The 26,383-nt window shown below is 51.1% G+C and overlaps 1 protein-coding gene across 3 annotated transcripts in view; it reads left to right on the top strand.

Moving 5' to 3' along the window:
- GFRA2 (GDNF family receptor alpha 2) overlaps positions 1-26,383 on the top strand; it is a 96,994-nt gene that overhangs the window by 23,643 nt on the left and 46,968 nt on the right. For all 3 annotated transcript variants that reach the window (XM_060653353.3, XM_078445463.2, XM_060653354.3), the window contains exons 3-4: positions 109-192; positions 19,601-19,955. In XM_060653353.3, coding sequence (XP_060509336.1) covers positions 109-192; positions 19,601-19,955 — 439 coding nt within the window. The remainder of the gene's footprint in view (positions 1-108; positions 193-19,600; positions 19,956-26,383) is intronic.

Raw genomic sequence — 26,383 nt, 5'->3', positions numbered from 1 at the left:
GAGAAAGAACTTACCTGTGTGAAATGCTCACCGTTTCATTCATAACTTGCTCTCGTCTAGTCCTGTAGGAAGGGTGGGCCTGTGCCTGACACTGGTTCTCTCTTCCAGGTGAGGAGTTCTATGAAGCCTCACCCTATGAGCCGGTGACCTCCCGCCTCTCGGATATCTTCAGGCTTGCTTCAATCTTCTCAGGTAAGTGGGCTCTTGCTGGGGCCTCCCAGTCCTCCTAGGTGCCCTGGCCTTCAGTTGGCTCTGCCTTCCACTGGTGAGCCCCTTACTGCTTCTGAGCTTCGGGTCCTCATCTGTAAAAGAGGAAACCATAACAGCCACCCCCAAGGTTGTGTGTGGAGTGGTGGAACGAGCCCACCATGCAGTAGGTCTTGACTCTGAAACCTGGTGTCACTCTCCTAGTTTGTTATTGGTCTTGCCCTCCTGGGTCCTTCTTTCTAATTCCCAACTCTTCCACTTTGGAATTCTACTTTGGTCAAGCTGCTCAACTTTTCTGTGCCTCAGTTTCCTCAGTTGTGCAGTGGAACAATACCTACCTTGGATTGTCATGATATACAAATGAGTCGATGATTGTAAAGTGCTCAGCGAGCTGCTGGGCAGCACAGCACGGGTCCCGGATAGGAACTATTAGCTGTGGTTGGTGGCGGTAGTATCACTATTATTGGTTCTGCTCTGGGATTCTCCTTCCTCGATGGGTCTTCTTCTTGAACTCCACCATGAAGCCTCTGGTTCTCTGGTGCTTGGCCTCCCCCAGGAAGTGAGAAGGACTGTGTTAAGCTCTAGCTTTGCTTGCTATGGTCCTTGGGTAGGAGTCCGATGAGTTTGTTGGTTCTTTCTTCCTGGCCTGTTCCTTCTGGCCTCTGGGAGACCTGTGGGCCCAGGGCAGCTGCCCCTGCTCAGGCACTGGTAGGTGGGGGCCTTCCAGTCTTGGGAACTGCTCTGTGGGGGCTGGGGGTGAGCTCCTCCTGGAGCCACCACTGGTGCTTAAAGGTGGCCAGGCAGGCTGTTACAGGACAAGGCTGCAGGCCTCAGGTTTCTAGGAAGTTTTGTGGCAGAATGTGAAGGCTCCTGAAGTTTCTTTTGCTCTAAACCATTCTCAATGGCAGCACCACTGACATTTTGACCTGGATAATTCTCTCCTGTGGGAAGAGCTGTCCTGTGCACTGTAGGATATTTAGCAGTGTCCCTGCCTCTACCCTTTGGATGCCAGTAGCAGTCCGCTGAGTTGTGACAACCAAAAATGTCTCCAGATATTGCCAAATGCCTCTTGGGGGCACAACTTTAGTGTTGTAGAGAAGCAGCACTCTAAACTGTGAAATGAAAGACTTTCCTGTAAGACCCTAAACCCTTTCAAATGAAGAATTCTCTAGGAGAGTGTTTCTCAAACTTTCTTTTTCCATTATGGCCCCGCTAAGGAGAAAAGCAATTCTCTGTAGAGAAACACTGTCTTAGTCTGCTTTGGCTGCCATAACAAAATACCATAGACTGGGGAGCTTATACAACGGAAATTTATTATCTCATAGTTCTGGAGGCTGGAAGTTTAAGATCAAGGGCTGGCAGGGTTTGGTTTCTGGTGAGAGCTCCTTTCCTGGCTTGCAGATGGCCACCTTCTCACTGTGTCCTCACAGGGTGGGGTGGCGGTAGGGTAAGAAAGAGGGAGCGGGGGAGAGAGAGAGAGAGAGAGAGAGAGAGAGAGAGAGAGAGAAAGCTCTTCTTTTTCTTATGAGGACACCAGTTCTATTATGGCTCTACCACCTCACCTTTATGACCTCATTTAACCTTAATTACCTCCTAAAAGCTCTGTTTGCAGGTATAGTCACATTGGAGGTTAGGACTTCAGCATATGAATTTGGTGGGCACAATTTGGTCCATAGCAAGTGCCAAGGAATACCTGCTTTTTTTTTTTTTTGCCTGCCCAAGAACCGATTTTTGCTCGGTTGGGGGTGATACTCTCTGCTCCCATTGAGAATACATGCTCTAAGGGATTGAGATGGGAAGATACCTATATACCTGGTGGGAGAAATCCTGGAACCCTATCAGAAAGGAGGCACTGGCCAAAGGGTGACCATCTAGATATACCCTTGGGTCCTGGCGGTGGTTGGGGGTGGTGGTGAATGAAATGGAGACTTCAGAGCTGATCCTGGTTAGTTTTGGATAGAAATCCACCTTTGGCCACTCCTTTTGAGACAGTTTTGGGGCTCAGGTGCAGGTTGAGAATATCATCAGCAGGTGATGATGGAGTAGGGATGCCTTGCAGCCCTGATGTAACCATTCCCCACCCTGCCAGCTGAGCACTACTACATGGGTGGGAGTCATTGGGTTTATCTCCAATAAAGAAATAGTTTTGACTTGTGCCCTGAAGGATGAAGGTCAGAGGTCTGCTTCCCAGACTCACACTAAACATCTTTCTAGCAGAAAATCTTTATACGATGGGCGTGATACTCTGCAGGACAAGGACATTGACAAGACAAATGAGGAAATGATTGGGTTTCAGCTCACTGAATCAGCTTTCTTTATCTACTTCCCAGGTGAAACTGGGTCCCACATGACCCTGGATCCCTGGGCTCTGGGGCCCACTCCCCATAGAGTGGAGGGGTGCCTTCGAGGTCTTGGCAGCTCCCCCCTCATTACTCCTGTTGACCCCTCTCCACCCAGAGTAGCTGCAGAGATGGTGCATGGGTGGCCCTGTCGGAGAAACTTGGGCACATAACTGGGTGGAGGGCCCTGGCCAGGCCATCGAGAAACTAAGTGGGCCAGGGTGGGGCACACAGCAGAAGGAAGGCTGGATGGGGGGCTGGGAGGCCCGGGTACCACTACATTCTCTCACCCAAATTAACTGAGGGGCTTTGGGCAGGTCACTTCCCTGCTGCAGACCTTATGTTTCATTTTGGAAGAAGGAAGACCTAACCTTAGAGCAGGGCTCCCTAATTTTTTCCCACCAAGGCACACAGACAGTGGCATTATTGCCTGGCATACTAGGGTGAGCAGAGCATCTTGGAGCTTAGGGGAACATGGGCCCCTGTCTGGCTGCCCCGTAGGGTCAGTATCTGGGCACAGATGTCACCTGCCTGTGGCTTGCTAGCTGGGAAGGCCTGGCCTGTGGGACCCAAGATCTGCACTGGCACTTTAGGATGATAAGGCTGCCACCCTGTAGGACTGTATGGAGCCCTTCTCCACTTCTATACACCCATATTTGACTGTGCATTGCCTCTTCCATCATCTGTGTGGAAAGGCTGTGAGTGGGGAGCATGGGGTCTTTGTGGCCCTTCTCTACACCATGATACCCCCAATCAGGGCCCTAGGAACTCAGAAAAGGGTGCTCCTGTATCTTTGGGGCTCAGTTGCCACTATATCCTTAACATCTACTGCCTAAGAATTTGGGCCCCTGTCATTGGGTCCTCCTGGAACATGTGTTCTTTATCTCTGGACTCCTCTGTCTGTTTGGTTTTTAGAAAGTCCTGCTGGGATTCTCTTGGCAAAAAAGCTGCCAGGATTCCTCTAGCACTCTTTGATGCCAGAGGCCCTGGGGTAAAGGCAAACCTCCCCTCTGATCTGCCTAGTTCAAAGACTAGGCTTAGGGTTAGGGTCAGTGACTGGGAGTAGGATTACTGGTGTCCCGATAGCCCTGAGTCTAAGGCCAGGAGGAGAGCAGTCTGGCTGTGCCCCGAACCATGGCCACAGTGATGTTTGAGGCATCCAGGTGGGAAGGGAGTGCTCATGGAGAACTGAGGTTTTTCCTGTTTCTAGCAATTCAGCTGCCCTTGCAAGCATAAAATGGAGCGTTTAGGGAGTTAGTCCAGTGCACAAAAAGTGTGGGCCTTGAAATGATAGTCCAGGGTTTGAATCTTGACCTGAACACTTATAATTTTTTTATTTTGAGAGGGGAAGAGGTGGGGGGGAGAGGGACAGATAGGGAGAGAGAGACAATCTTAAGCAGGCCCCATCCTGAGCATGGAGCCAGACGCAGGGCTTGGTCCCATGACCCTGGGATTCTGACCTGAGCCAACATCAAGAGTCAGATGCTCAACTGACTGAGTCACCCAGGTGCCCCACCAACCTAGCCACTTAGGGGAGTGTGATCTTGGGCCTCATTGGGCCTTCTTGAGCTGTAGTGCCTATGTTTGTAAAATGGGAACGTGATACCTACCGACAGTGTTGATACAGAGGATTCACCGAGAATGGATGTAGGGTAACAGAATTAGTCATCCTCTCTTTGCTGAGGATGTTTAGTAGGGGACAGGGGGTTTGGGGAGCTGAAATTGAGAGTCCCTCCATTCCTGGGTATGACCCTGTGAATACTGAATACCAGCTGGTAGCATCTGGGGTTGCAGGAGAGGATGGAACAGGTGAAGAGAAGAAGAGCTTCTTAAGGGAAGGAGAGATCGTTCAGGCAGAGAGAGGTTGTGGAAGGGTTTCATGGAGAGTGAGGGAAGTGGTACCTCTCTGTTCACATGGAGGGAGGCCATCACTGTGAGGGGCAAGGGTCTGGGAGGCCCAGGCAGTGGTTTCCCTCGCAGTCACGGGCCTTGCCTCAGGGACAGGCTGTGCATTCCTGGTGAGGGACGGGGCCTCCAGGGCCTCCATCCCATGCAGGCCTTAGCAGATGCATGCGTGTGGAGCATATTTATGCAAACCTGTCTTTTCTGTAGCTATAAAGGAACTCAGAGATCACCTAGGCCCACCTCTTCCCCTGACAGAAAAGGAAGCTGAGACCATGAGAACTGGGACAGACTGGATTGGGATTCAAGTCCTTGCTCCCACTCCTGTGCAGTGTCTGCCTCAGGCAGGTGCCTCTAAGCCCTGGTTTCTTCTTACACAGCAAGGGGCTGATGGAAACACCTACCTTCTAATTTTTGTTGGGACTAAATGAGATACTGCAGGTAAATCCTTACCCAGAGCTGGGGCATATTGCACTACAATATTTAAAACTTATTATGGAGTGATTTCTCTAAGGGTAATATGGCAGGCTATGGCAGGGCTGGCCTGGAAGCTTGCATTTGGGAAATGGTTGCAAGCCTTTGGGTGACACGAGGCTGCCTCCCACCCACGATAGTGCTTGGTGGGGGCTGGAGTGGGAGGTGACTAGGCAATTTTCAGGGCAAGTAGGACCTGGGGGCTTCTGCTGAGCCACCCTGGCCTTGTTGAGCTACACTGTGGAGGGATGGGGATACGTGGAGGCTGGCAAGACATCTGGGTCTGGGACCTTTTGTGGGTTGGAGGAAGAAGCTGTGGGCGGCATCTGCCTCAGTTGGCCAGTAAGCCTCTGGGGTGGGCAGTCTTGCTTGGATGGGGGCAGGAAAGGCCTAAGGATGTTCTTGTTCTAGGCTCCAGTGGCCCTTTTTTGGGGGCTCAGGAATGGAGGGAACCCTGTCCCTGCCCAGAACCTGGTGGGTGGCCCCTGACAGATGAATGCCACCACACTCTGACGTGTTGTGATTGTGGGTGTTGGTCTCTGTGTCTACGCATCCATGCCTGTCTGGGGGTGCCTAGCACTGTGCTGTGCTCCTACTACATATCCATAGAGGATAGACTAGTGGGTGGGTCTAGACTAGTGGGTGGGCCTGCTAGACCTAATTTGAATCTTGGCCTTGCCCTACCAGCTGGGAGACCACAGGGCGGGTCACTTGACCTTTCTGGACCTCATTTACTGACCTGTAAGATGGAGTGGCTGGGCCTGCCTGGCGAGGATTGGTGGGGACACATGCACGGTTCCTCATGTGGTACTGGGGCACCTTAGATGGTGGCCAAGGGCAGCACTGTTGAGGGCTGGAGGGAACTAATGGCTTAGTGTGGGGTGTTAGACCGGACAAGGAAAGGTGATGAAGAGGGCCAAGCAAGTCTGAGGGGGCCTGTGTGTGCTCCATCTTAGGAGTATCTGAGGTTTACAGAAGGGCGGGTTGCTCATAAGTGCTTCATGGGAGAGATGGGGCGGGGACCGACATGTTTTGTTCAGTAAACATTGAGCTCTCTGTGTTCCTGATACTGCGTCAGACACTGCTTTAGAGTGACTCAGACTCATGTCCTCACTGTCTACTGGGGTAGGCAGACACCCACTTAGACACCCATGAGGAGGCTTATTGTTGGTGGCAGTGTAGACCAAGTGCTGCCGTGAGAGTTCAAGTATCCTGGGGAAATCAGGAAAGTCTTGGAAGAGGAGACATGGGGGCCTGGGAATGCCATTCTTGGTAGTGTCATGGCCTAGAGGGAGGCCTGGCTCACCTGGGATGATGAAGGAACCACACATCTTCTGGGCCTGGTGGGCTCTGAGAACAGTGAATACAGACCCTTGTGGCAGATGGGAGATTGGCCTCTCTGGGGTCTCTTCCCTTGGGACTCCTGCCCCAGACTTCTCCTGGATGGAGCTGTGCATGACTGCTTGGCTAGGGAGCCTGGGTCCCTGGGGAGGGGCTGAGCTGCCCTTGGATGAGGGAGAGGCTTAGTACTGGGCTCCAGAGCCAGTCCCCTGTGAAGGTTGCCTCAGTGCTCTGCTGGGTGCCTAGGGAGGCCTGTTCCCTTCCCCTGCTCCTCTGAGGGGGGGCCTGAGCCTTCGTGCCACCAGTCCCTCCTCCCTTCGTGTTGCTTAGCAGGAATGGGTGAGCCAGGGCGTTACTGGCTCAGCCTCAGCCTGTGGGCTGGTGCCTCTCAGAAACCCCCTTCTGAGGCAGCCCCTGTGAGGTGGTAGTAGGGGAGGTTTGGGGATATCAGGGGAGGAACTGAAGGAACAGGCAGCCTCTCTCCCTGCCCCTCTGCACAGTGGCTTAGGTGATAAACTGCTTATCCTCAGGTTGTCTCCCTGAGCCGAATGCAGAAGTGTGTTATTTAAATTTCAAAATCACATTCTTCTTCTAACAGCTGTCAGAGTCTCTGAGTGTCAACGAAAATTGGGCTTTAGCTGCAGCTCTGTCACCTCTTACACCTTCCCTTTCAGGAAGAATTCATCTGGTGGCCAGGGAGAGCTGGTGTGGGGCGGGGCAGACAGGGACTGTGGGGACAGGGAGAGGGGAGGTGACTAGGTGGATGGGGTCAGGTGAGCAGTGACTCTGCCATGCTGAGCAGCAGGTGGGAGCACCTGGGAGGAGGCCAGCCTCCCCATCAAGGGGTGCCAAGGCGTTTCCCCCTTGTGTTTCATTTCTTCCCCTCTCCTATCAGTGCTGGTGACTCGGGGTCCTGTCATTGGGTGGGAGGATTTGCTTGTACTAAGGTGTGAGCGGGGTGTGTTGGTGACTTCATGTTTCATTGTCTTTGTGTCCAAAGAAGAAATTGGTATGAGAAGAAGGCAAGAAGGAAAGAATGAGTAGAACAGGAGAGAACAAAGTTTAACCCCAAGGAAACGCTTTGTAATGGTAAAATTTGACATGTCATGGTTGGGACGAGGCTTCTGGGGTGAAGACATTTTCTGGTACTTCTAAAACAATATCTCCCAGGGGCACCTACTTGTTTCCCCTTGGGTATATAAGCCAGGCTCTGCCAGCAGTGGGGATGTGGGGTGGTTCTGGGCTGGGTCTCTGCTCTTGAGAGGCTCTCAGATGGCTCTGCAAGGTTCTGTCTCCCTCTCCACCCCCTGAGCACGCTCCTGGCTTAGCCATGAACTATGCTCACCTGATTTATCCTGGTGGAAGGCAGGTTTTGGGTAACTGCCCTGGGAATGCCTCTTCCAACCATATCTGTTGATGCGCTCCTTTAACCCCTAGGCTGTTGAAAGAAAGGAACAGGTTTGACTGGGGTCAGAGTGTGTGGAGGGAGGTGTGTGTGTGCGTGCGTGTGCGCATGTGCACTGTGAGCATGTTATGTGTTTGTGGAATGTGTGTATGAATTGGTATGTGTATGCATATGTGGGGTGGTATGTGTGTGTGAGGTGTGTGGGGGTGTGTGTGTTTGTGTGGTTGTATGGAGTGGTATGTATGTATGAGGTGGGGTGTGTGTGTGTGTGTGTGTGTGTGTATGTTGTGCCTGAGTGGGAATGAAAAAGTGGAGGGGGTGATGTGGCCCTTCTGTCAGGGGAACAATCACTGCCCTCAGCCCTCTTTTCTACCTCCTAGGGAAGCCCTGAGAACACTGGTGCAGGGGTGAATACAGAGGGACATTAGAGGATGGGAAGGCTATCTTCATGTGATTAACAAAAATAATTAGTGGACTAAACCTCTGTATGTGTATTTTGGGGCTTCCTACAGTGTGGAGGTTATGTCATCTTCTGGATGCTTCTGTCCCCTCCTGCAGAAGCAGTGTGTATGTGAATTCATTCTTAGACTCCAGGAAAATCCCTTGGGTGCTGTGCCCTGTTCTAGGTGCTGGGGAAATGTCAGTGAACAAACAAGGCAAGGGAGACTGTTGCTCTTCTGGAGCTTATTTCGATTAGCCTGAGACAGAGAAAAACAGAAAACAAGCCAACAAACAAATTAACAGTAACAACAGAAAGTGCTGAATGGCATGCAAGGATTAAATAGGAGGACAGGACAGAGGTGGCTGGTGGGTCATCCAGATTGGGAATGCCAAAGTCTGACTCCCTGGAAGGATCCAGCCATGGGAAGTCTGTGGAATCGCAGAGAGCACATCTAGGGAAAGGTCCCCAGGGCAGGACACTGTGAGGGAGGGTGGGGCCTGGGACCCAGCGAGTGAGGTGGAGGTGGTGGTTTGGGAGGTTGGGCACCTAGGTAGGCAGCGGCCAGATCACTGGGATGCTGCAGGTAAGTTAAGGACTGTGGATTTCATTTTAAGAGTGATGAGAAACCTTTCTAGGATTTTAGGCACTTGAGTAGCACAGTATGAGTTATGCTTTTTAAAAAAAATTTTTTTTTAACGTTTATTTATTTTTGAGACAGAGAAAGACAGAGCATGAACGGGGGAGGGGCAGAGAGAGAGGGAGACACAGAATCGGAAGCAGGCTCCAGGCTCTGAGCCATCAGCCCAGAGCCTGACTCGGGGCTCGAACTCACGGACCGCGAGATCGTGACCTGAGCTGAAGTCGGACGCTTAACCGACTGAGCCACCCAGGCACCCCGAGTTATGCTTTTGAAAGCTTACTCTTGCGCTGTGGCAGAGTGGATCATGGGGCAGGGAGGGGCATGGGCAGCGGTGGGAGCCAGAGAGCAGTTAGAGGCTGTTGCACTGGCCAGAGTCCTAAGACAGTAGGGTGTATGATCTGGAATCTGTGGTGGCACAGAGCTAAGGACAACTGTGGTAATTTAGGCTTGAACAACAATGGGACTGCCATATATCAGGATGGGGAAGGGGGAGGAGAGTTCTCTGTCTGCCACAGTAGGCTGGAGATACTAGTCAGACCTTTAGACCTCTGTCTGGAAATGCCAAGTAGGCAGTTGGATGTAAGCCTGGAGTTCTGAGGAGAGGTTAGGGTTGATATATAGATTGAGAGTCGTTAGCATATAGATGGTGTTTAAAGCTCTGGACCCATGAGGTCACCTAGTGAGAGTGTGTGGACCGAGGGGGAGGTAGGTGGGGGCTCTCCAATGCAGAGGACGAAGAGCTAGCAGAGGAGGCTGAGATGAAGGCCAGTGCGAAGGGTACCAGGGGGAGCCAAGAAAAGCACGGGTCTCAGGAGAGAGGAAGGGGTAAGACATGCTAAATGTAGCCAAGAGGTCAAGTTAGGAATGTTTCGAGACATGACCATGGCATTCGGCAGCATGGGGGTCACTAATGACCTTGACTGGAGTGTCCTTAGTGGGGCTGTGGGTTGGAAGCTTGATTTGGAGAGGATGGAAAAGAGGATGTGAGGTAGCAAGGTAAAAACAGCAACTGTAGGTGGCTTTTGGAATTTCTTGTGAAGAAGGACTTCTTATGGTGAGAAGAGTTTATTTCATAATCATTAAAAAAATTTAGCTTATGGTTGGTGCTTCCAATCCTGCATCCATTCACCAAAAATAAAAAATGCTGATGAAGGTACAGGTGAATCACATCAATATGAAATGCCTCAATTTTGGCTTTTAATTGTTATAAATACAGAATTAAAGCTGATATACTGTTGTGGGAACTGGTGTGAGCATGGTAAAAATCCTAATTAAACAAACAAACCCACCCAAACTACATTTAAAAAGACGTATAACCCTCAAAAGTGGCTGAAAAAGTCCCTTAAAGTGTGAAATAATGAAATTTTAATTTTTAATTGCTTAAAACACAAAATTAAGCCTAATATGCCTTTTGAAGAATTGGAGAAAGCATACCAACAGTGGTTAAGATTTGACAAAATATAAAATGATATTCAAAAAGCAATCGATTTTGGAATCGATTTTCAGTGAATTTGCCATTCATCAAATTGACTTTTGGTGTGTTGGTCTGCTTCCAAAAATACAGCTGACCCTGGAGGATGCTGGGGTAGCTGTGTGTTGTGTGGGGATGGAGGTGAGGGGAGAGTCCCAGAGAAGGTTGAGGATATAAGGTGGGGAGCCTGGACTAGCACTGCCACTTGGTGGGGGGCGGGGGGAGGCACCCTGAGCGGTGGGGGGAATGAAGGTTGCGGTCCCGCTGGGTCCCTGGGCCTTGAGTGAGGACAGAGGACTGGCAGGCGAGGCATGCTGGGAGTGCAAGGTCATCTCTTGGGGAAGCTGACGGTATGCAGATGCATTCATGCGGATGGTATGGGGCTCCTGGCCACCGCTCCCAGCTGAGAGGAAGATCCTGGAGGTGGTGCTCTCTTAGGCTTCTGGATGAGCAGAGGGTGCTCTGAAGTCTGCCTCTTGCTCACCAGTGAGTGACTGGGGACCCTTCTATCTTTTGGGTGTCGTGTGTGAGCCTGGGGCAAGAGGTGCATGGGTTGGACTTCTTTTAGCAGGGTTATGTGCAAACAGAGATGTGGGGGAAGATCTTTCCAGCCGGGGAACACATTCTTAAACAAGCATTTATGGTGCATGTGCCATGGACTGGAAACTGTGTGAGGCATTTTTACCTACATTATCCAGTCTAATCTTTAGCATAGTCCTGTGTGTAGGCAGCCTGGGTGTTTTATCCTCATTTTGCAGGTGAGGAAAATGAGGCTCAAAGAGGTCACATAACCTGTCTGCACATGCTTGCTCTGATAGTTGTGCAGAGCCTCAACTGCCAGAGGCTGCCTGCCCCTGCCAGGTCCTCTGCTTCCCAGTTGGGCCAGAGTTCCTGCTCATAATCACCAGCCTGGCCCCCAGCAGGGACACTGTGAAGCCTGTGGAGCGAGCCTCAGGCCAAGGGTAATTTTCCATTTGTTACTTGATTATAATCTCTTCATTTCCACTAGAATGTAAGCTCCAGGAGGGCAGGAGCATTGCCGGTTTGGTTCATTTCTCCTAGCAGTGCTTTACATGTAGTGAGTGCTCCGTGTTGGGAAAATCAGGGAATCTTGAGTGGTGGCTGGGTGTGGATGGCCTCATGAGGCTGAGGGGTGTGGAGGTGATGGTGCAGATGGCTATAGCCCAACAGGGAAGATGGGCTCCCCTTAGCTCCCACCTTTCCTGCCTTCCATCCATCCCTATTTAGTTTGTTTTGTTGACATCTCATTGTTGATGGCCTCTCTGCTCACCCTTATGTCCCTAATTATTTGGACTCAGTTGACTGTCCTTTTCTTTGAAGTTCTTGTCTTGGCTTCCATGACACCAGTGTCTCCTGACTTTCCACCACCTCCCAATGTCCACTACATGATGATGTCCAAGGCTTTGTCCTGACCCCTTTCCTCTTCTTTATTGTCACCCTCAAACTAGGCAACCTCATTTAGTCTTATGACACTAAATAGCTTCCATGTCAGTCATGGTATTTTATGCCTCTCGCTCAGATGTACCTTCTGCAATCCAGACTCATTGATTCTTCTGCCTTTTCAGTATCTCCACTTGGACATCTAGTAGGCATCTCAGACTTCAGTGAAAACAGAATTATGTGTTCAGTTCTGCCCTCCTTCTCCCCTTTAGGTCTTTCCTGTTTCACAAAGTGATTCCACCATCTACCTGGTGCTCCGGCCCAAAACTTCAGAGTTTTCCAGGATTTCTTTTTCTTCCTATTCAGCATCTGACCCATCCTGTTGGTTTTCTCTCTAAGTTATTTGCCGAATGGGCTCAGTTTTTGACATCTTTGTAGTTACCACTCTACCTAGACCACCACCTGTGGCTTCTTCTTTCACTTTTGCTTCATTAAGGAAGCTCCAGCCACTTTATGTTTCCTTTTGCCTATGAACACACCAAGGTCATGCTTGTCTCAGGACCTTTGCACCTGCTTTTCCTTTTGCTTGGGATTCTCTTACTTTGGATTTTTTGCACATTTTACTCCTGCCCATCATTCTATCTCAACTTGGATGTTACCTCCTAGGACAGCCCCTTCCAGACCCCAGTCATTCTCTTCTGAATTTCCTTATGTATTTTCTTCATGGCATTTATCAGCACTTTATTTTTGTTTTTAATTTTTTTAATGTTTATTTATTTGTGTGTGAGAGAGACACACACACAGTGCAAGTGGGGGAGGGACAGAGAGAGGGAGACACAGAATCTGAAGCAAGCTCCAGGCTCTGAGCTGTCAGCACAGAGCCCGATGCGGGGCTTGAACCCACAAACTGTGAGATCATGACCTGAGCCAAAGTCGGATGCCCAACCAACTGAGCCACCCAGGTGACCCATCAGCACTTTAAATTACCTTACTATTTATATGTTTATTACTGGTCTTTCACTAGACTGAAAGCCTCTGGAGGGAAGGGACTCTGTCTTTCCAGTTCGCAGCTGGATTTCTAGAGCATGTGGTCAGTATCTGAAAATATTTGTTGACTGACAGCTGTGTGACTGACTGGCAGTTGATAGGAAATTGGGGGCTGTGCATGAAGGCAGCCAGTGTGGCTGTGACCCCTGTATATATGAACGTGTTTCTGTGTGTATACATGCTGTGTTTGCATGGGGCCAGGGTAGACTCCTTTTAGCCTGTTTCCAAACGAGGTGGGATGGGAGGTTTCTCACTCCCTGCAGCCGTCAGAGTCTTATACTTGTGTGGGTGCCCAGGGGCTCAGTGTGGACTTGGGGCTGGACATTGCAGCTGGAAAAGGGGTTAGGGGCAAGCAACCAGTCTGGCAGATTCCTGGAAGGCCAGAAAGGGAGCAGAAACACCTGAGGACCCATTAGCCTGCAAGTATCATAGAATGGTGAGCATCTTATTTCTGTTCCCACGGGGAGAGGCCTGTTGGTTGTTAGAAAGTCTACCTTGATGAGCTTCTTGTTTGGGTAGCGGGGGGGTGAAGCCCCAGAAGGCATGCTCTACAAATTGCCTTCTGCTGAGGGTGGGCTTGGTAAATGGTGTGCTGGGTGGGATGTGTGCATATTTGAGGAATGGGCATTGGCAACTCAGCCTGTGCTCCAAGTCAGTGGTTCTGCAACTTTGGAAGGCAGCCTCAGAGTCACAGGGCAGCTTGTGAAATCCAGATTCTTAGGGACCAGCCATAGAGCTCTTGACAGAAAGGCATGGGGCCTGTGCATTTGCGTGTAACAGGCACTTCAAGTGACTCAACCAATGCAATGAAATTTAAGAACCTTGACTGTAAATCAGTTACTTCCCTCCCACTGACCAGACCAACCAGAACTGACCAGGCACACTGCTGAGGGAATGGGAGATGGGCATAAGAATAAATACTTTAATTTTATTTTGTTTAATTAATTAATTAATTAACTATTTTTATTTTAGAGAAAGAGAGAGTGTGTGAGTGGGGGTGGGGCAGGGAGAGAAGGAGAGGGAGAGAATCCCAAGCAGGCTCCATGCTGTCAGCACAAAGCCCGATGCGGGGCTCAATCTCATGACTTGAGCCCAAATCAAGAGTCAGATGCTCAACCAACTGAGCCACCCAGTGTTGTTATTTTAATAGCAGTGCATTTTAACACATAGTAGAAAAATGCAGAACTAACATAGATGTTATCATTTAGGACAAATCCGGGTAGGTATTGAAAAATTTAAAAAAGTGAGTCAATTGAGAAATTTAAAGATTTCATTTGAGAATTAAGAGATTTGAAAGAGAAATTTGACTGCTGTGTGGTGAGCCCATCTCCATATGGTGTCACACGGATATTTTAAAGATACCAGTTTGACGATCCAGGGACACATGGTCTTTGGCTCAGGGGAGCCCCCCAGGAGGGAAGAGGGGAGGTGGGTGAGGCTTCGCTGGGGTGAGGGAGCCCTTCTGCAGTTGTTTCCTGGCCCTGCTGTCACGGAGGGACAGGAAGGGAAGGGCATGAAGGGCGTGAAAAAGCCAAGCCATGTCCCCAGGGGCTGGAGCTGGGAGGCTGAGTTCACTGCGGTTTTGGAAAAGTACCAGGCATGGTTCAATCCCCACTCACACACCCTGAGGCAGCTGTTTCTCATCTACTCCTTGGCCCAGCTGGGCTCCTCTCGGCAGGCGTGGGAGACCCGCGTGGGTAGGAGCAGAGTGAGTGTGGAGAGCTGGCTGGCCCAGGCCTACGATGAACTTCTAGTTCCTGGGTCCTTCTCAGCTCCTGTGTGGTCTCTGCAGGGGACGGAGGGGTGGGGTAGCAGGGGCCTCCCTCCCTGCCCTTTGCACATTTTAGTTCAGGGGCTCAGGCCCACACTGGGTGAGGCTGTTGTTTGCAATCCAGCATTTCTCCTTCCTCCCCCAGTAGGGGTTCCTGAAGAGAAAACAAAGCCTTCTGAACCCATGGGAGGGGCGCTCAGTGGTGAAGGAGAGAGTGGATGTGGGAAGGGGCTGTCTGGTGGGCTTGCCTTTCCCCGGCACATATCTCCTCACTGGTAGGGAAAGCCGTGCTTGGGCCAGCTTCTGGGGCCGTTCTCCACAGGGCCGGTACCTGCTCAGGGAGGATCAGAAGGGGCATCTTCCCTGTAACTAGGCAATTGCTGTTACTGTTGCCACATTTATTGTTTTTTTTTTTTTTTTTTTTCTAGGAAATTTACCAAGTTTTGGCCCAGGGGTTTACATTTCCCACCCCCTAGCACAAGCTTTCACTATTCAGACTACAAATGGAAGGCACTGAGGCTGTAATTACAGCGGCATTAGCTCAGGAACACGCTGAGAGGAGCAGGAACAGGGCACCTGGGGAACCTAAAAGCAGCCGCGGGCCTAAATTAGCTGCTGCTCCGCGTGCGTTGTCGCCCTGCTCCTCTTTGGGGGCCCCCTCCATCCTCACTCTCTGCTCTCCTCCACCTCCGCCCCAGGCTGCTTTGCTTGCTCTTCCCCTCTGCCCGCCAGCATCCTGACAGGTGCAAGAAACACAGAAGAACAACCTGTCTGGTGTAGAGGTGGTGTCCCCAGAATAGCCTTTGTGTGGATGTGTGTCCTTGGATCTCGATGCGGGCAGGCTGGTTTGGCTGCAGCTTAGGGGACAGCTTGGGAGGCCGCACCCCACCGGGGACAAGCTCTCGCTGTGCTCTCCTGGGCCTCACTTTTGGTCTCTGTGTCCAGGTATCCTGAATTGCTGTCAGGTCCTCCCAGCTGTTGCCCCAGCTCTTTGTTCCCTTGGCCTGGGACCCCGTTCCTACTCTTTTTGCTTCCTCTGACTCATCCTGTAGGTTTAGCCGAGATGTCACTGCTTCTGTGGCCCCTGGTCTGGGCAGGATGCTTTCCTCTCTGCTGCTACAGCACCCTGACTTCCCTGATGCACAGCTTAGCACTGCCATGGGCCACTCCCCTGTCTCCAGCTGGGTCTCTGGGGAAGTGCTTGCACCTAGTAGGCCTTTAGTAAAGAGTTGAAAACCAACCTTGATTCCTTTTTGGCCTTAATCCCCCTTTTGCTTTCACAACAAGAAGAGAGGGAACTTTCTCTGCCATTCTAGGGCTGTTGTTGGCAGGGTGTTGAGGTGAGGCCCAGTCTTCATCCATTGTCTCCTGACTTTCACATCTGAGTCCTTCTGGACTGGGCCCTTACATTGATACTTGATTAGACATGGCCTTGTATTGACCACTATTGCTGGCTCCACATCAGTTTGGCTTCTTTAATAGTATTAGCCAACAACTTCTAAGTACTTGTTACGTATTAGATATTGTTCTAAGTACATTTATTCTTTCACTCGTCAAATTTGCATTCAACACCTACCATGTACCAGGCATTGGGAAGTATGGATTTGGCAGTAAGTACAACCAATAAAGCCCCTGCTTTCAAATGGAGTTTATATGTAACACAAACAAATGATTAAGGAAGTGTATACTCTGGCAGATGGTGATGAGTTGTGGGAAAAAGAGATCAGAGAAAGGGTAAAGGGAGTGACTTCTTGTTACGTATATGGTCGGAAAGGATTCACAGATAAGGTAACATTTGAGCAGAGACCTGAAAGAAGTGAGGAAAGGTCATGGAGGAGAGCTTTCCAGGAAGCGGAAGCAGAAAGTGCGAAGGCCCTGAGGTCAGGGCACATTCCAGGAAAAGCAAGGAGGCCAGTGTGGCTGGAATGGAGGAAGTGACCAGGAGGAGGAGGTGAGGTCACATAGAGCAGTGCTGGCTAACAGAAATATGAGTCATCTACATAATTCTAAGTGTTCTAATAGCCACATTAAAAAAGTAAAAAGAAGCAAGTAAAATTAATTTTAACCATACATTTGCTTAATATATTTTCAGAATATTATTGATTCAATATATAATCAAACTAAAAAATTATTAATGAAATGCTTTATTATTTTTTTTCTTAGTGAATCTTCAAAATCTGGAGTGTATTTTCAAAATCTGGTGTGGACATCTCATTTTGGGTTTAGCCACGTTTCAGGTTCAATGGCCACATGTGGCTAGTGGCTACCATATTGGACAGCACAGATATAGGGCCTTGAAGACCAGGCCCAAGCCTCTGAATGAGGGGAAGCCATAGGAAGCTTTGAGGCCTAGGAGCATTATCTCTCTGCCTTATGTTCTAGAAGGTTCATTCCAGCTGCGATGAGAGGATTGTTTTGAGGCAGGGGGTGGGGTGGGTGCGAGGATAGAGCAGGGAGCCTAGGAAGGAGGCTCTTGCCAGGATGTGGTGATGATGGCTTGGACCACACTGGGAGCAGTGGTGGCGGTAAGAAGTGGTTGGATCCCGGATGTATTCTGGAGGTGGAACTGGTTGGTTTTTCTGACGTGGTGTGTGAATGAGAGAGGAGTCAAGGGAGTACCTAGAATTTTAGCCTGAGCTAGTGGGAGGGTGAGTTGTTTTCATACAGATGAGGGGAACTGGGGTGGGGGAACAGCATTGGGGGGAATGTGCGGGTTTGGTTTGGGGCCTGTTAAGGTTGAGATGCAGTGTCAGCCTTTCAGGTAGAGTGGGCAAGTAAACAGGCAGCTGGACGTGTGAATCTTGTACTCACGGGGAGGCTTGGCTGGGGACAAGCCATGAGTGCCCTGGGAAGTGGGTGCACATAGAGAAGAGGGGCTGAGCCCTGGAGGAAAAGGTGGATAGTTGTGAAGGTGAATGCAGGGTGGCAGCAGGAAGCCCAGTGGAGAGGGCAAGACTGTGAGGAAAGAGGGCCAGATGGGGTAACCTGCTGTGTCTAGTGTCCAGATGGGCTGAGGAGGAGGAAGCCCCAGGATCCCTGACCACTGGCAAGAGGGGGAAGCAGACGCTAGGCTGCAGTGGGTCCAGGTGAGACCAGAAGGGGAGAAAGAGATCGCTGGTATGGATGACTCCTTTGAGAGCTTTTGCTCTAAAGGAGAGCAGAAAAATAGGATTACCTTAATGGTGGCTATATGGTCACAAGGAGGCTTTTTTCCCTTAAAGATGGGTGATATAGTAGCTGATGGGGATGATCTAGTAGACAGAGCAAAATTATCATGCAGGAGAGAGGAAAAAATGAGCTATCTCATTCACACTCACAACCGTGCTATGTGGTAGGTACTATTTTGCAGATGGGGAAACTGAGGCAAAGGAAGATTCAGTCATTTGTCCAAAGCTGTACAGCTAGTAAGTAGCAGGGCCAGGAGTTGAATACAGATGGCTCAGTTCTATAACACCCAGTCTTAACTGCTATGCTACTGCTTCTTGGTTTCCTAGCTAGATTTGTGAGCTCTTTGAGAATGGGGCCTCCTCTTACACATTTCTATCTGACACAGCACCTAGCCAAGAGAGGGCTGTGCAGAGGTGGGGTTTGCTAGATCTTTAATGACCAAGAGACCTGAACACCAGGAATGGTGCTGGGAATGCTCGGACACCTGGGCTGGCCACGGGAGGCGGGGTGTGGGGCATGGTGTTAGCTTGCCTCAGTTTGTGTCCTCCCCACCACCTCCCAGGACCTTGCATGAAGTGGATGGTGCTCAGTAAATACAGGCTAGATGAAGAATGAGTGAAAAGGCTAAGGCTCATCCATCCTAAAACCTAAGCTGATGATTCTTCTGGTGTACACAGTGTTGGCATGACCTGGTTCCTGCTCTGGTTTACCACCAGTGTGCTGGGTGGCCTTGCCCACTCAGTGCGTCAGTTTCCTTAGCTGTAAAATCAAGAGGTAGGGCTAGGTGGTCTCCCATCTGGCTCTCCCCAGAATGTCTCAGGTGGGCATGTATGGGCTGGATTCCTGCCTCCCTCCAGTCTGTCATCAGGATGGACAAGAGGCACTGTGGGTGGGGTCAGCTGGCAGTGGAGGGTCAGGTGGTCCTTAGAAGAGCTGAGACTTGTGGGATGGGGTAGCCAGCACAAAGGGAGCTTTACAGATTGTGGGAATCCTGCTTCGTGTCCAAGACATCTCACTCCAATGGCAGAGCTCAAAGCCGTGGTGCTAACGGCCGAGTCCTAACATCTAGCACATGTGCCCTTTAGCTGGTTATGCGCTCAGCCCCATTAAAGTCTGAGGCTGGACTTCAGCCTCTTACCTCTACTGCCGGGGCTCCCACCTGGAGCTTCCTTTTTAGGGGTTCTCCATGCTAACTAGCTGCTGTAGCACCCCTGCCATGTGGCATTTTGAAATGTGTAGGGACAGTTTTCAGTGGTCCTGTGGTGGGGGTGAGGGTGGTGGTAGTGGTGGCTGCTGAAGATCCCATGATGAGAATTGTCCCTCCCTAAATGCCAGCAGTACCCAGAGCAGAAGCCTGTTCAAGTGTACCATTGCAGGGTGCTCAGGGGCCTGGGAGCCCATCTTGCCTCACCTGCCACTCAGTTGTGTGATCGTGAACCAGTCATTTTATTTCCCATTATCTACTTTTGTGAACAGGGCATGAACACCTACCTAGTTGCTTGCCTTTAAAAAAAATGTTTATTTTTTTATTTTGAGAGAGAGAGAGAGCAGGCACACCCGAGTCGGGGAGGGACAGAGAGAGAGGAAGAGAGAGAATCCCAAGCAGGCTCCACAGTGTCAGCAAAGAGCTGGGTGGCTTTATCTCACAAACATGACCTGTGCTGGAATCAAGAGTCAGACACTTAACCCACTGAGCAACCCACTCCCCTCTAGTTGCTTGCCTTTTGGGTCGTGGTAAGTTTTAAGTGAGCCTGGATTAACATTCCTCATCATCTTGACTCACCACAGGTAAGGCTGGCTGTGCACCAGGTGCTGTCCTAAGCTGTGTATTCCCCCATTTTAATCCTTAGTGCCTGTTGGGTGACCCGTTTCACGGAGGAGGAAACTGAGGTAGAGGGCATCTTGAACCCTGGGAGGTGTGCCCAGTGGGCCTGTGGCGGTGGTCTTCCCGTGCCCCAGCAGGCCCGTGACCTCCCTTTCCTTCACCCCCAGGGACAGGGGCAGACCCGGTGGCCAGTGCCAAGAGCAACCACTGCCTGGATGCCGCCAAGGCCTGCAACCTGAACGACAACTGCAAGAAGCTGCGCTCCTCCTACATCTCCATCTGCAACCGCGAGATCTCTCCCGCGGAGCGCTGCAACCGCCGCAAGTGCCACAAGGCCCTGCGCCAGTTCTTCGACCGCGTGCCGGGCGAGTACACCTACCGCATGCTCTTCTGCTCCTGCCGAGACCGGGCGTGCGCCGAGCGCCGCCGGCAGACCATCCTGCCCAGCTGCTCCTACGAGGACAAGGAGAAGCCCAACTGCCTGGATCTCCGCGGCGTGTGCCGCACCGACCACCTGTGCCGGTATGTCCGCCCGCAGCCCCCACTCCGCGCTCCCGGGCCCTGGCGTGCGGGCGCAGACACCTGCCGTCCACTTGCTCGTTCTGACCCGCGTTTACGGTTTGTCTGCCTTCTCTGTGTTCACTCGTGCTTAGCACTGTGGGAATCCATGGTGAACAACCCAGCGAGCATAGAATTTCATAGACCCTAGAGTCTGCTGGGCTGAGAAGGGACCTTCAGTGAATTCGGCCCCACTCCTTAAGGAAACCGCCACCTCATGTCCCGTTGAGGTCATGTGGCGGGCAGGATGGGGCCCTCCTAAATCGCAGAGGCAGCTCCTTACACACGGAGAGCTGAGCCAGTCTGGTGCTGGGGCAGGGTGTGGGTTCGAGTCTGACTGCCCAGGTTTGACTTTTCTACTTACTAGCTGTGTGACTCGGAGCAAGTTGTAAAAATTTCCTGAGTCGCTGCCATTCCTTCACCTGTAAACAGGAGTAAAAATGTCCACATTCGGTTATTGTGAGGATTAGGTGACATGATGTGTGTCGGAAGCTTAGCACAGAGCCTGGTGTATACTCCATTTTAATAAGCATAGCCTGATTATTAGCAAGGTTTTTTTCGGTTGTCATTACCGTGAGTTGAAATTTGCTTCTGTATAGTTCTTATGTCTTCCCTGTTTGTTGTTAAGCATTTGTTGAGTCCCTGTTGCACCCAGCGCTCAGTTCTAAGACCTGGGTGTGCAGAGGTGAACATTGTGCTCTCTGAGGAACAGCCTGTCCAGAAGGGGACGCAGACAAAGCAGGGATCCCAGTGCAGTGGCTCTCAGATGAGGCAGCATGGGGTAGGGACATCTGCTTTAGTCTGGGGCTCTAGAGGAGGGGGCCTTGAGCTAAACCTTGAAAAATGAGAAGGTGAAAGCCAGGGAATGTGTCAGCTGGAAAAGCATATGCAAAAGGCTGGAGGGTAGGAGAGAACCTGGCCTCATGGGGAACTGCAGATGGTGGGTGCACATGGAGTGTGGGTTGTGAGGTGGGGAGGCCACAGGTGGGGCTGCTGCAGAAATAGAGGCCATGGTGGCGCAGAGATATTCAGAGATTGCTTACTGTGTCCTGGATGCTGGTTTATTATATGGTTTGTCTAATTTAATTCTCACAACAAAACTACCGGGTAGATAACTATTATCATCTTTATCTGTCAAAAGAGGAGATAGAGACATAGAAGGTAGCTTGCCTAAGGTCACACAGCTCATACATTTCAGAGCTGGGATCCATCCATCCACACTGCTTTTTCCAGTGTAGCATCCTGGACTGGACTCAGATAGTGGCTGTAGGAATGAACAGAAGTGTATCATTTCAGATATGATTGGTAAGTAGACTTGACAGGACTGGGTGATTGGTTGAAAGTTCCCTGGAGGCAGAAGTCATTTCTGTTTTGTTTACTCCATACCTCGTCCTACACGTAAAGCCTGGCACATGGTGAGCACTCCACAGACGTTTCTTGAATGGATAAATGAACGGTGACCACTATGTTTCCTAGTTAAGTAATTATGGGATGAAGGAGCCATTCAGTGTGTGTGGGGGTTTTGGGTGTGTAGCATTTGAGGTGCCTGGAGGACCATTGCCATGCCCCAGGCAATGTCTGGGGCATGCTCAGTAAAGAGGCTGGAGTGGAGAAGTGGGTTTGGGAGTTGCTGGGCACCTCGTTGGTGATTAAAGCCCCAGCAGTGAGTGAAATGGTGCAGGGTGGATTGGTGGAGCCCAAGAGGGAGTCTAGGCTGGAGAGGCCTACAGATTTGGGCATCCTCAGTGTTTAGGTGATGAGAGAAGCCTTTGGTGTGGATAGTGAGGCAGAACTCTTCTGGAAATACCATTTATTCAGGGAGGGGCAAAGGAAGTGGGGCTTGTGGCAGGGAGGCTTGGAGGGTGGAAGGATAGCCAGGAGGAAGTGGGCCAGAATCCAGGAGAGAGAGGTTCCTGAGGGAGGGGGTGACTGAGACATGGTGCCTCATGGTGTGTACATGTGTGTACAAGAGAGTATGTGAGTGTGCCTGTGAGGAAGTGTGAGAGTGTGTACGTGGGGGGGGGCGTATGGATGTGTGTGAGTTTGAGAGTGCATGAGTGTGAGAGGGAGTGTGTGAATCTGTGTGAGTGAGTGAGTGGCGGGTGGAAACCAGCTATAGTTGGTTCAGGCATGGCAGGAGGCAGAAGTGGAGGCAAACCCTCTTGTTGAGGACATGCACGCACAGGAGAGAGAGAGACACACACACACCCCGTGATAGAGGCTGCAGGGGGAAGAGAGGCCTCTTTCTACCATGGGAGTGCCGGTGGGGGGGGTCGTGTTCGATGAAGGGGAAGTGCTGTTTTGGTTTGGAAAACAAGCACTGCCTGAGTTCAGAGACAGGCCTGATCCCAAGAGCTCGCTGCAGGGCTTGGGAAAGCTGTGAAGATGGTAGGCTTTTCTCTTTTGTTTACTTAAAAAAAATAGGCCTTGTCACTTACAGACACTGATTGAGGTGATTTAAAACAAACCACACATACAACAAGAGGATGGTTAGAGGCAGAAATCCAGGGCCCTGCAAAGGAAGTCGGGAGCCAGTGCCTCAGGTGTGCGATCTAGCAGTCACTGAGCTGGAGCTCTGTGCCTCGTGGTGGCTGGGATAAAGTGGGACCATGATGACCCACACGAGTTCCAGAGCACACTGGAAGGGAGCATGGTAGTTTTTGAATGCACATAACATCCTCTCCTTCTTCTAAGTGCTGACATGACCCACCAGGCTGTTACACATAGTGTTTGTGGAATGACAGATGGATTAGGAGCTGGGCCTGGGAGGGAACTGGAGGGCCAACCTGAGTCCAAGTCCAGTGACGACAGGCTGGAACATGCAGGAGCCTGTGCGCACCTGTGGGCCAGGTGCACCAAGGCCAGCGGACGAGCCGGCCTCAGCCGTCTCCATGAGGAGCGGTAGCAGACAAGCCACAAGAGCACCAGCATCCCCTTCATGAGTCCTGTGTTAAGGGAGGACAGTGTGTGTGGTTCCTCAATGTGGGGGTGGGGGAGGTCCATGGTCCTGAGTGAGAGGGGGGGAGTTGAGAGCAGGATAATTTCAGGCTTCTAGAACATCTGTGTCTGTTTAAAGAGCCGGAGGGATTTTTTTGTTTCTTATTCCAGGGGTGGGGGAAGCCAGAAACAGGAGATGGGGATTAAGCCTCATATTGTAGAACCAGAAGGGGTGTTTCAATGAGATTAAGGGTTGAGAAAGTCTGGAATGAGGCGTCCCTGGAGCTAAGGGCTGACAGCCTCTGAGAGGCACTAAGCCAACTGGAGGAGGCTCCATGCAACAGGACATAAATTTAGACAGCGATCGCAGGACCCGCCAACAGTGCAGTCTCTAGATGTTTGAATTCGGTCAAGTGTTGAAGTTCTAGGTGCCCCAGGATGAGGTGACAGGGTGAGCTCTCAGTCTAGAACCAGGGCATTCCTCTAACCCTCCCTGCCCAGCTCCCATCCCTGAACAGATTTAAAGTGTGGTCCTGAAAGTGGTAGGACAAGGCTGAAGGAGGATCTGCATCCAGGATGGGGCTGGCAGGGCCTGGGGGTTATAAAAGCCTGGCCAGGTGTTCCTGGGGAGCTTTGCCTATGACTCAGAGCTGAGGCTTGAGGTACAGTGGGGTGAAACAGATTGATAGGTGGTGGGTGGAAGTGGTCACCGTGGTCACCCTAGAGCTGGCAGACCTGCCCCTGGTCTCCTGAGTGGTCCCGGGTGGGCCATTTCACTCCTCATGCCCTTGGTTTCTTCATTGATCACGTAGGGACGCTCACCAGTCTGCAAGGACCCTTCCCAGGTCTGTGAGTCTGGGTTTGGGGGCCGCTTTCTCCTCCTGCACCTCCACTTGAGGTATATTTCTGGGGAGATGAGCTCTTGGCACAAGAGAATACAACAGAGACCCCTTGTTGGGGTAGAAGGCATGGGAGGGCAGATTTGAAGGACCTAGGGACAGGCCTGGAAGGGGAGGAGTTGATGATTTTCCATGTTCTTGCAAGCCTGACTTACGGATCCATGGACCCTTTCCCCATGTCACGGAGGAGCCCAGGAGGTGATGGGTGGCTAGAGGGGGGCATGAAGAGAAGAGGTAGCCCAGACTTTGTTCTCCATATGCCTAGGGAGAAGCACCCTCCCTTTCTTGCCTAGCATTGGGTCCTTCCAGGTTTCTGCCCTCCAAGATAGGCACCACAGGTGGAAATCTTTACTGTGAAATGGGTGAACTCAGTGCTGTGACGTTTGGATCAGGAAACGGAGACCCCAAGCCTTCCTTTCCTGGTCACTTTAACGGACAAAACTGGCTTTGATGGGGATCATGGGAAAGCTTCTTTGGGCTGACTCTTGGAGAATGAGGCTCTTGCTGGCAGGCATCTCTTGGGACATGCCTGGTGCTCCAGTGCTATAGCACCCAGTCCTCACTTTGCCAAGCCTGCCTGGCCCCCTTCGCTTTCCTGCTGGGGGAGTTGGGGCCTGGCTATGCTTCTCTCCGAGTGAATCTTGGCCCAGGATTCCTGGGGGACAGCTCTGCCAGAGCCCACCTCAACTGGCACTGCATTAAAGCAAGTCTGTTGATCTGCTTTGTGGCATACCCAGGGGCAGGCCTTGTATATCCCCAGTGTGATATTTAACAGACTCCACTGTGCCGTCTTATGAAATGTCACTAAACACAAGGTGTTGGGGTTTGAAGAAGCCTTTGGTTAAACAAGGACATCTCTGTGCTGGGGCCAGGGTTTATGGGAAGCACTTCTGAATCCTCCGCTGACTCTTTGGACCAGGATCAGCGTGGAAGCTTCCTGCTCCCTGGTTCCAACTGGCCCTGAATTTGAATGCTCTGTCTCTGGCTTTTGTCTGGTTTGTATCCCATGAGCCTTTAGAGCTGTAAACTTAAGTCCAGGAGAGGCTTTTCCTTTAAAAGTCTTCTGATACAGAGTCTGGAAAGCCCAGAGAATCTCTTGGAATGAATCCATGGAATTTGGCTGAATTCTCTCACCCTAGCCCCCCAATGGGCCATGACCTACTTTTTTTTTTTTAACACAATCTTCTGATGTCTACTCTCCGCTTATACTTACTGCAAGGACAGTCTGGATTGTGCGCGCACGTGTGTGTGTGTGTGTGTGTGTGTGTGTGTGTGTGTGTGTGTATGTGCCTGGGAAGCTGTGGGGAGGATGGTTATGTTGTCCTGTAAACTGTGTCCCTTTCAGGCCTCGTTTAGAAGAGGCCCTCTGAAATGCCCTGTTCCTCTTGGTCTGCCAAGAGGATATAAATAACTCGGTGCTGGCCCTGTGCCATGTCCTGGGCTGTAATTTAACCTCTGGGTGCTGAGGATGTGTATAAATAGATTCCAGCCTGGGGCTGCCCTGGCTGCCTGGGCCCCCTGTGCAGTGGACACTGTCCTTGTCCAGGAGGACTGCCGGGAAGGCAGAGGGGCTGGGGACCCCGTCCCTCCGCCCCCCCCCCCCCCCCCCCCGTCAAGGTTGTCCACAGGGAGCGGGGAGGAGTCTCTTCAGCAAGCTCAGCCTCTTGCCTCACTGGGGCATGTCTGGGGATGTAGGCAGTATATGTGGACAGGTTTGCATTTGATTCTTGGCTCCTTGGGGTGGTCCCTCAGCTTCCTTTGGACTCTGTAGAATCTGTTGACTGATGCTTTCAGCGAGTTATCTCCATAAACAGCAGCAGGTGATTATTTGCATGGGGTGAATGGGCTCTGGGGCTTCCAAGCCTTCACTTCTTTTAAAGGAGAGGGTCTGGAATATCTTGAAATCATATACAAAGTTTTGTGTGTATGTTCCAGAGAGAAATGCGTTGCTTTCATTAGATTCTTAAAGGGTTCCTTGATCTCTCAAAACTTAAGAACCTCTGCCTTGTCTAGATGGCCAGCTTGGATTGGCTGCCTGGAGGACTGTGAATGATTGATTAGCAATACCTGCTACAGGCACAGGAGGGGCACAATGGCTGCCCTGCTGGAATCCAGCCAGTGTTCCTGGGCCCAGTGGGTCACCTGGAGCAGGAGGAATGCAGGTCTTAGGGCCATTGCTTTATTCATCTGACAACTATTTATTGATCATCCACTGTGGACCAGGTCTCATACTCAGATCAGAGAGTTCATGAAGTAGGTGGAGGTCCTTGTCCTCAGTTTGCTTATAGTCCAGCGTCAGCACTGTTTGTTGCCTCTGCAGCGAGAATAGAGCCACACAATAAACTAGATGATAGCATTTCCACTCAGGTTCTCTTGACATCACAGTTCTGCTCTGCTACCTACCAGGTCTCCCCTGGGTCACTTTGGTAACAGTGAGAGCAGCTGTACACATGAACCTGGCTTAGGGGTCTGCCCGGTCTTGAGCAGAGCTCAGAACCCCACATCCCAGTCTACCTCCAGAGCAAAGCTGTGCCCAGGAGTGCCATGGGGTACAGA

Source organism: Panthera onca, chromosome B1 (genome assembly GCF_046562875.1).
Source record: "Panthera onca isolate mPanOnc1 chromosome B1, mPanOnc1 haplotype 2, whole genome shotgun sequence".
In the NCBI taxonomy this organism is placed as follows: domain Eukaryota; kingdom Metazoa; phylum Chordata; class Mammalia; order Carnivora; family Felidae; genus Panthera; species Panthera onca.
The sequence above is the reverse complement of the archived record's forward strand: the minus strand, read 5'-3'. Positions and strand labels throughout refer to the sequence as shown.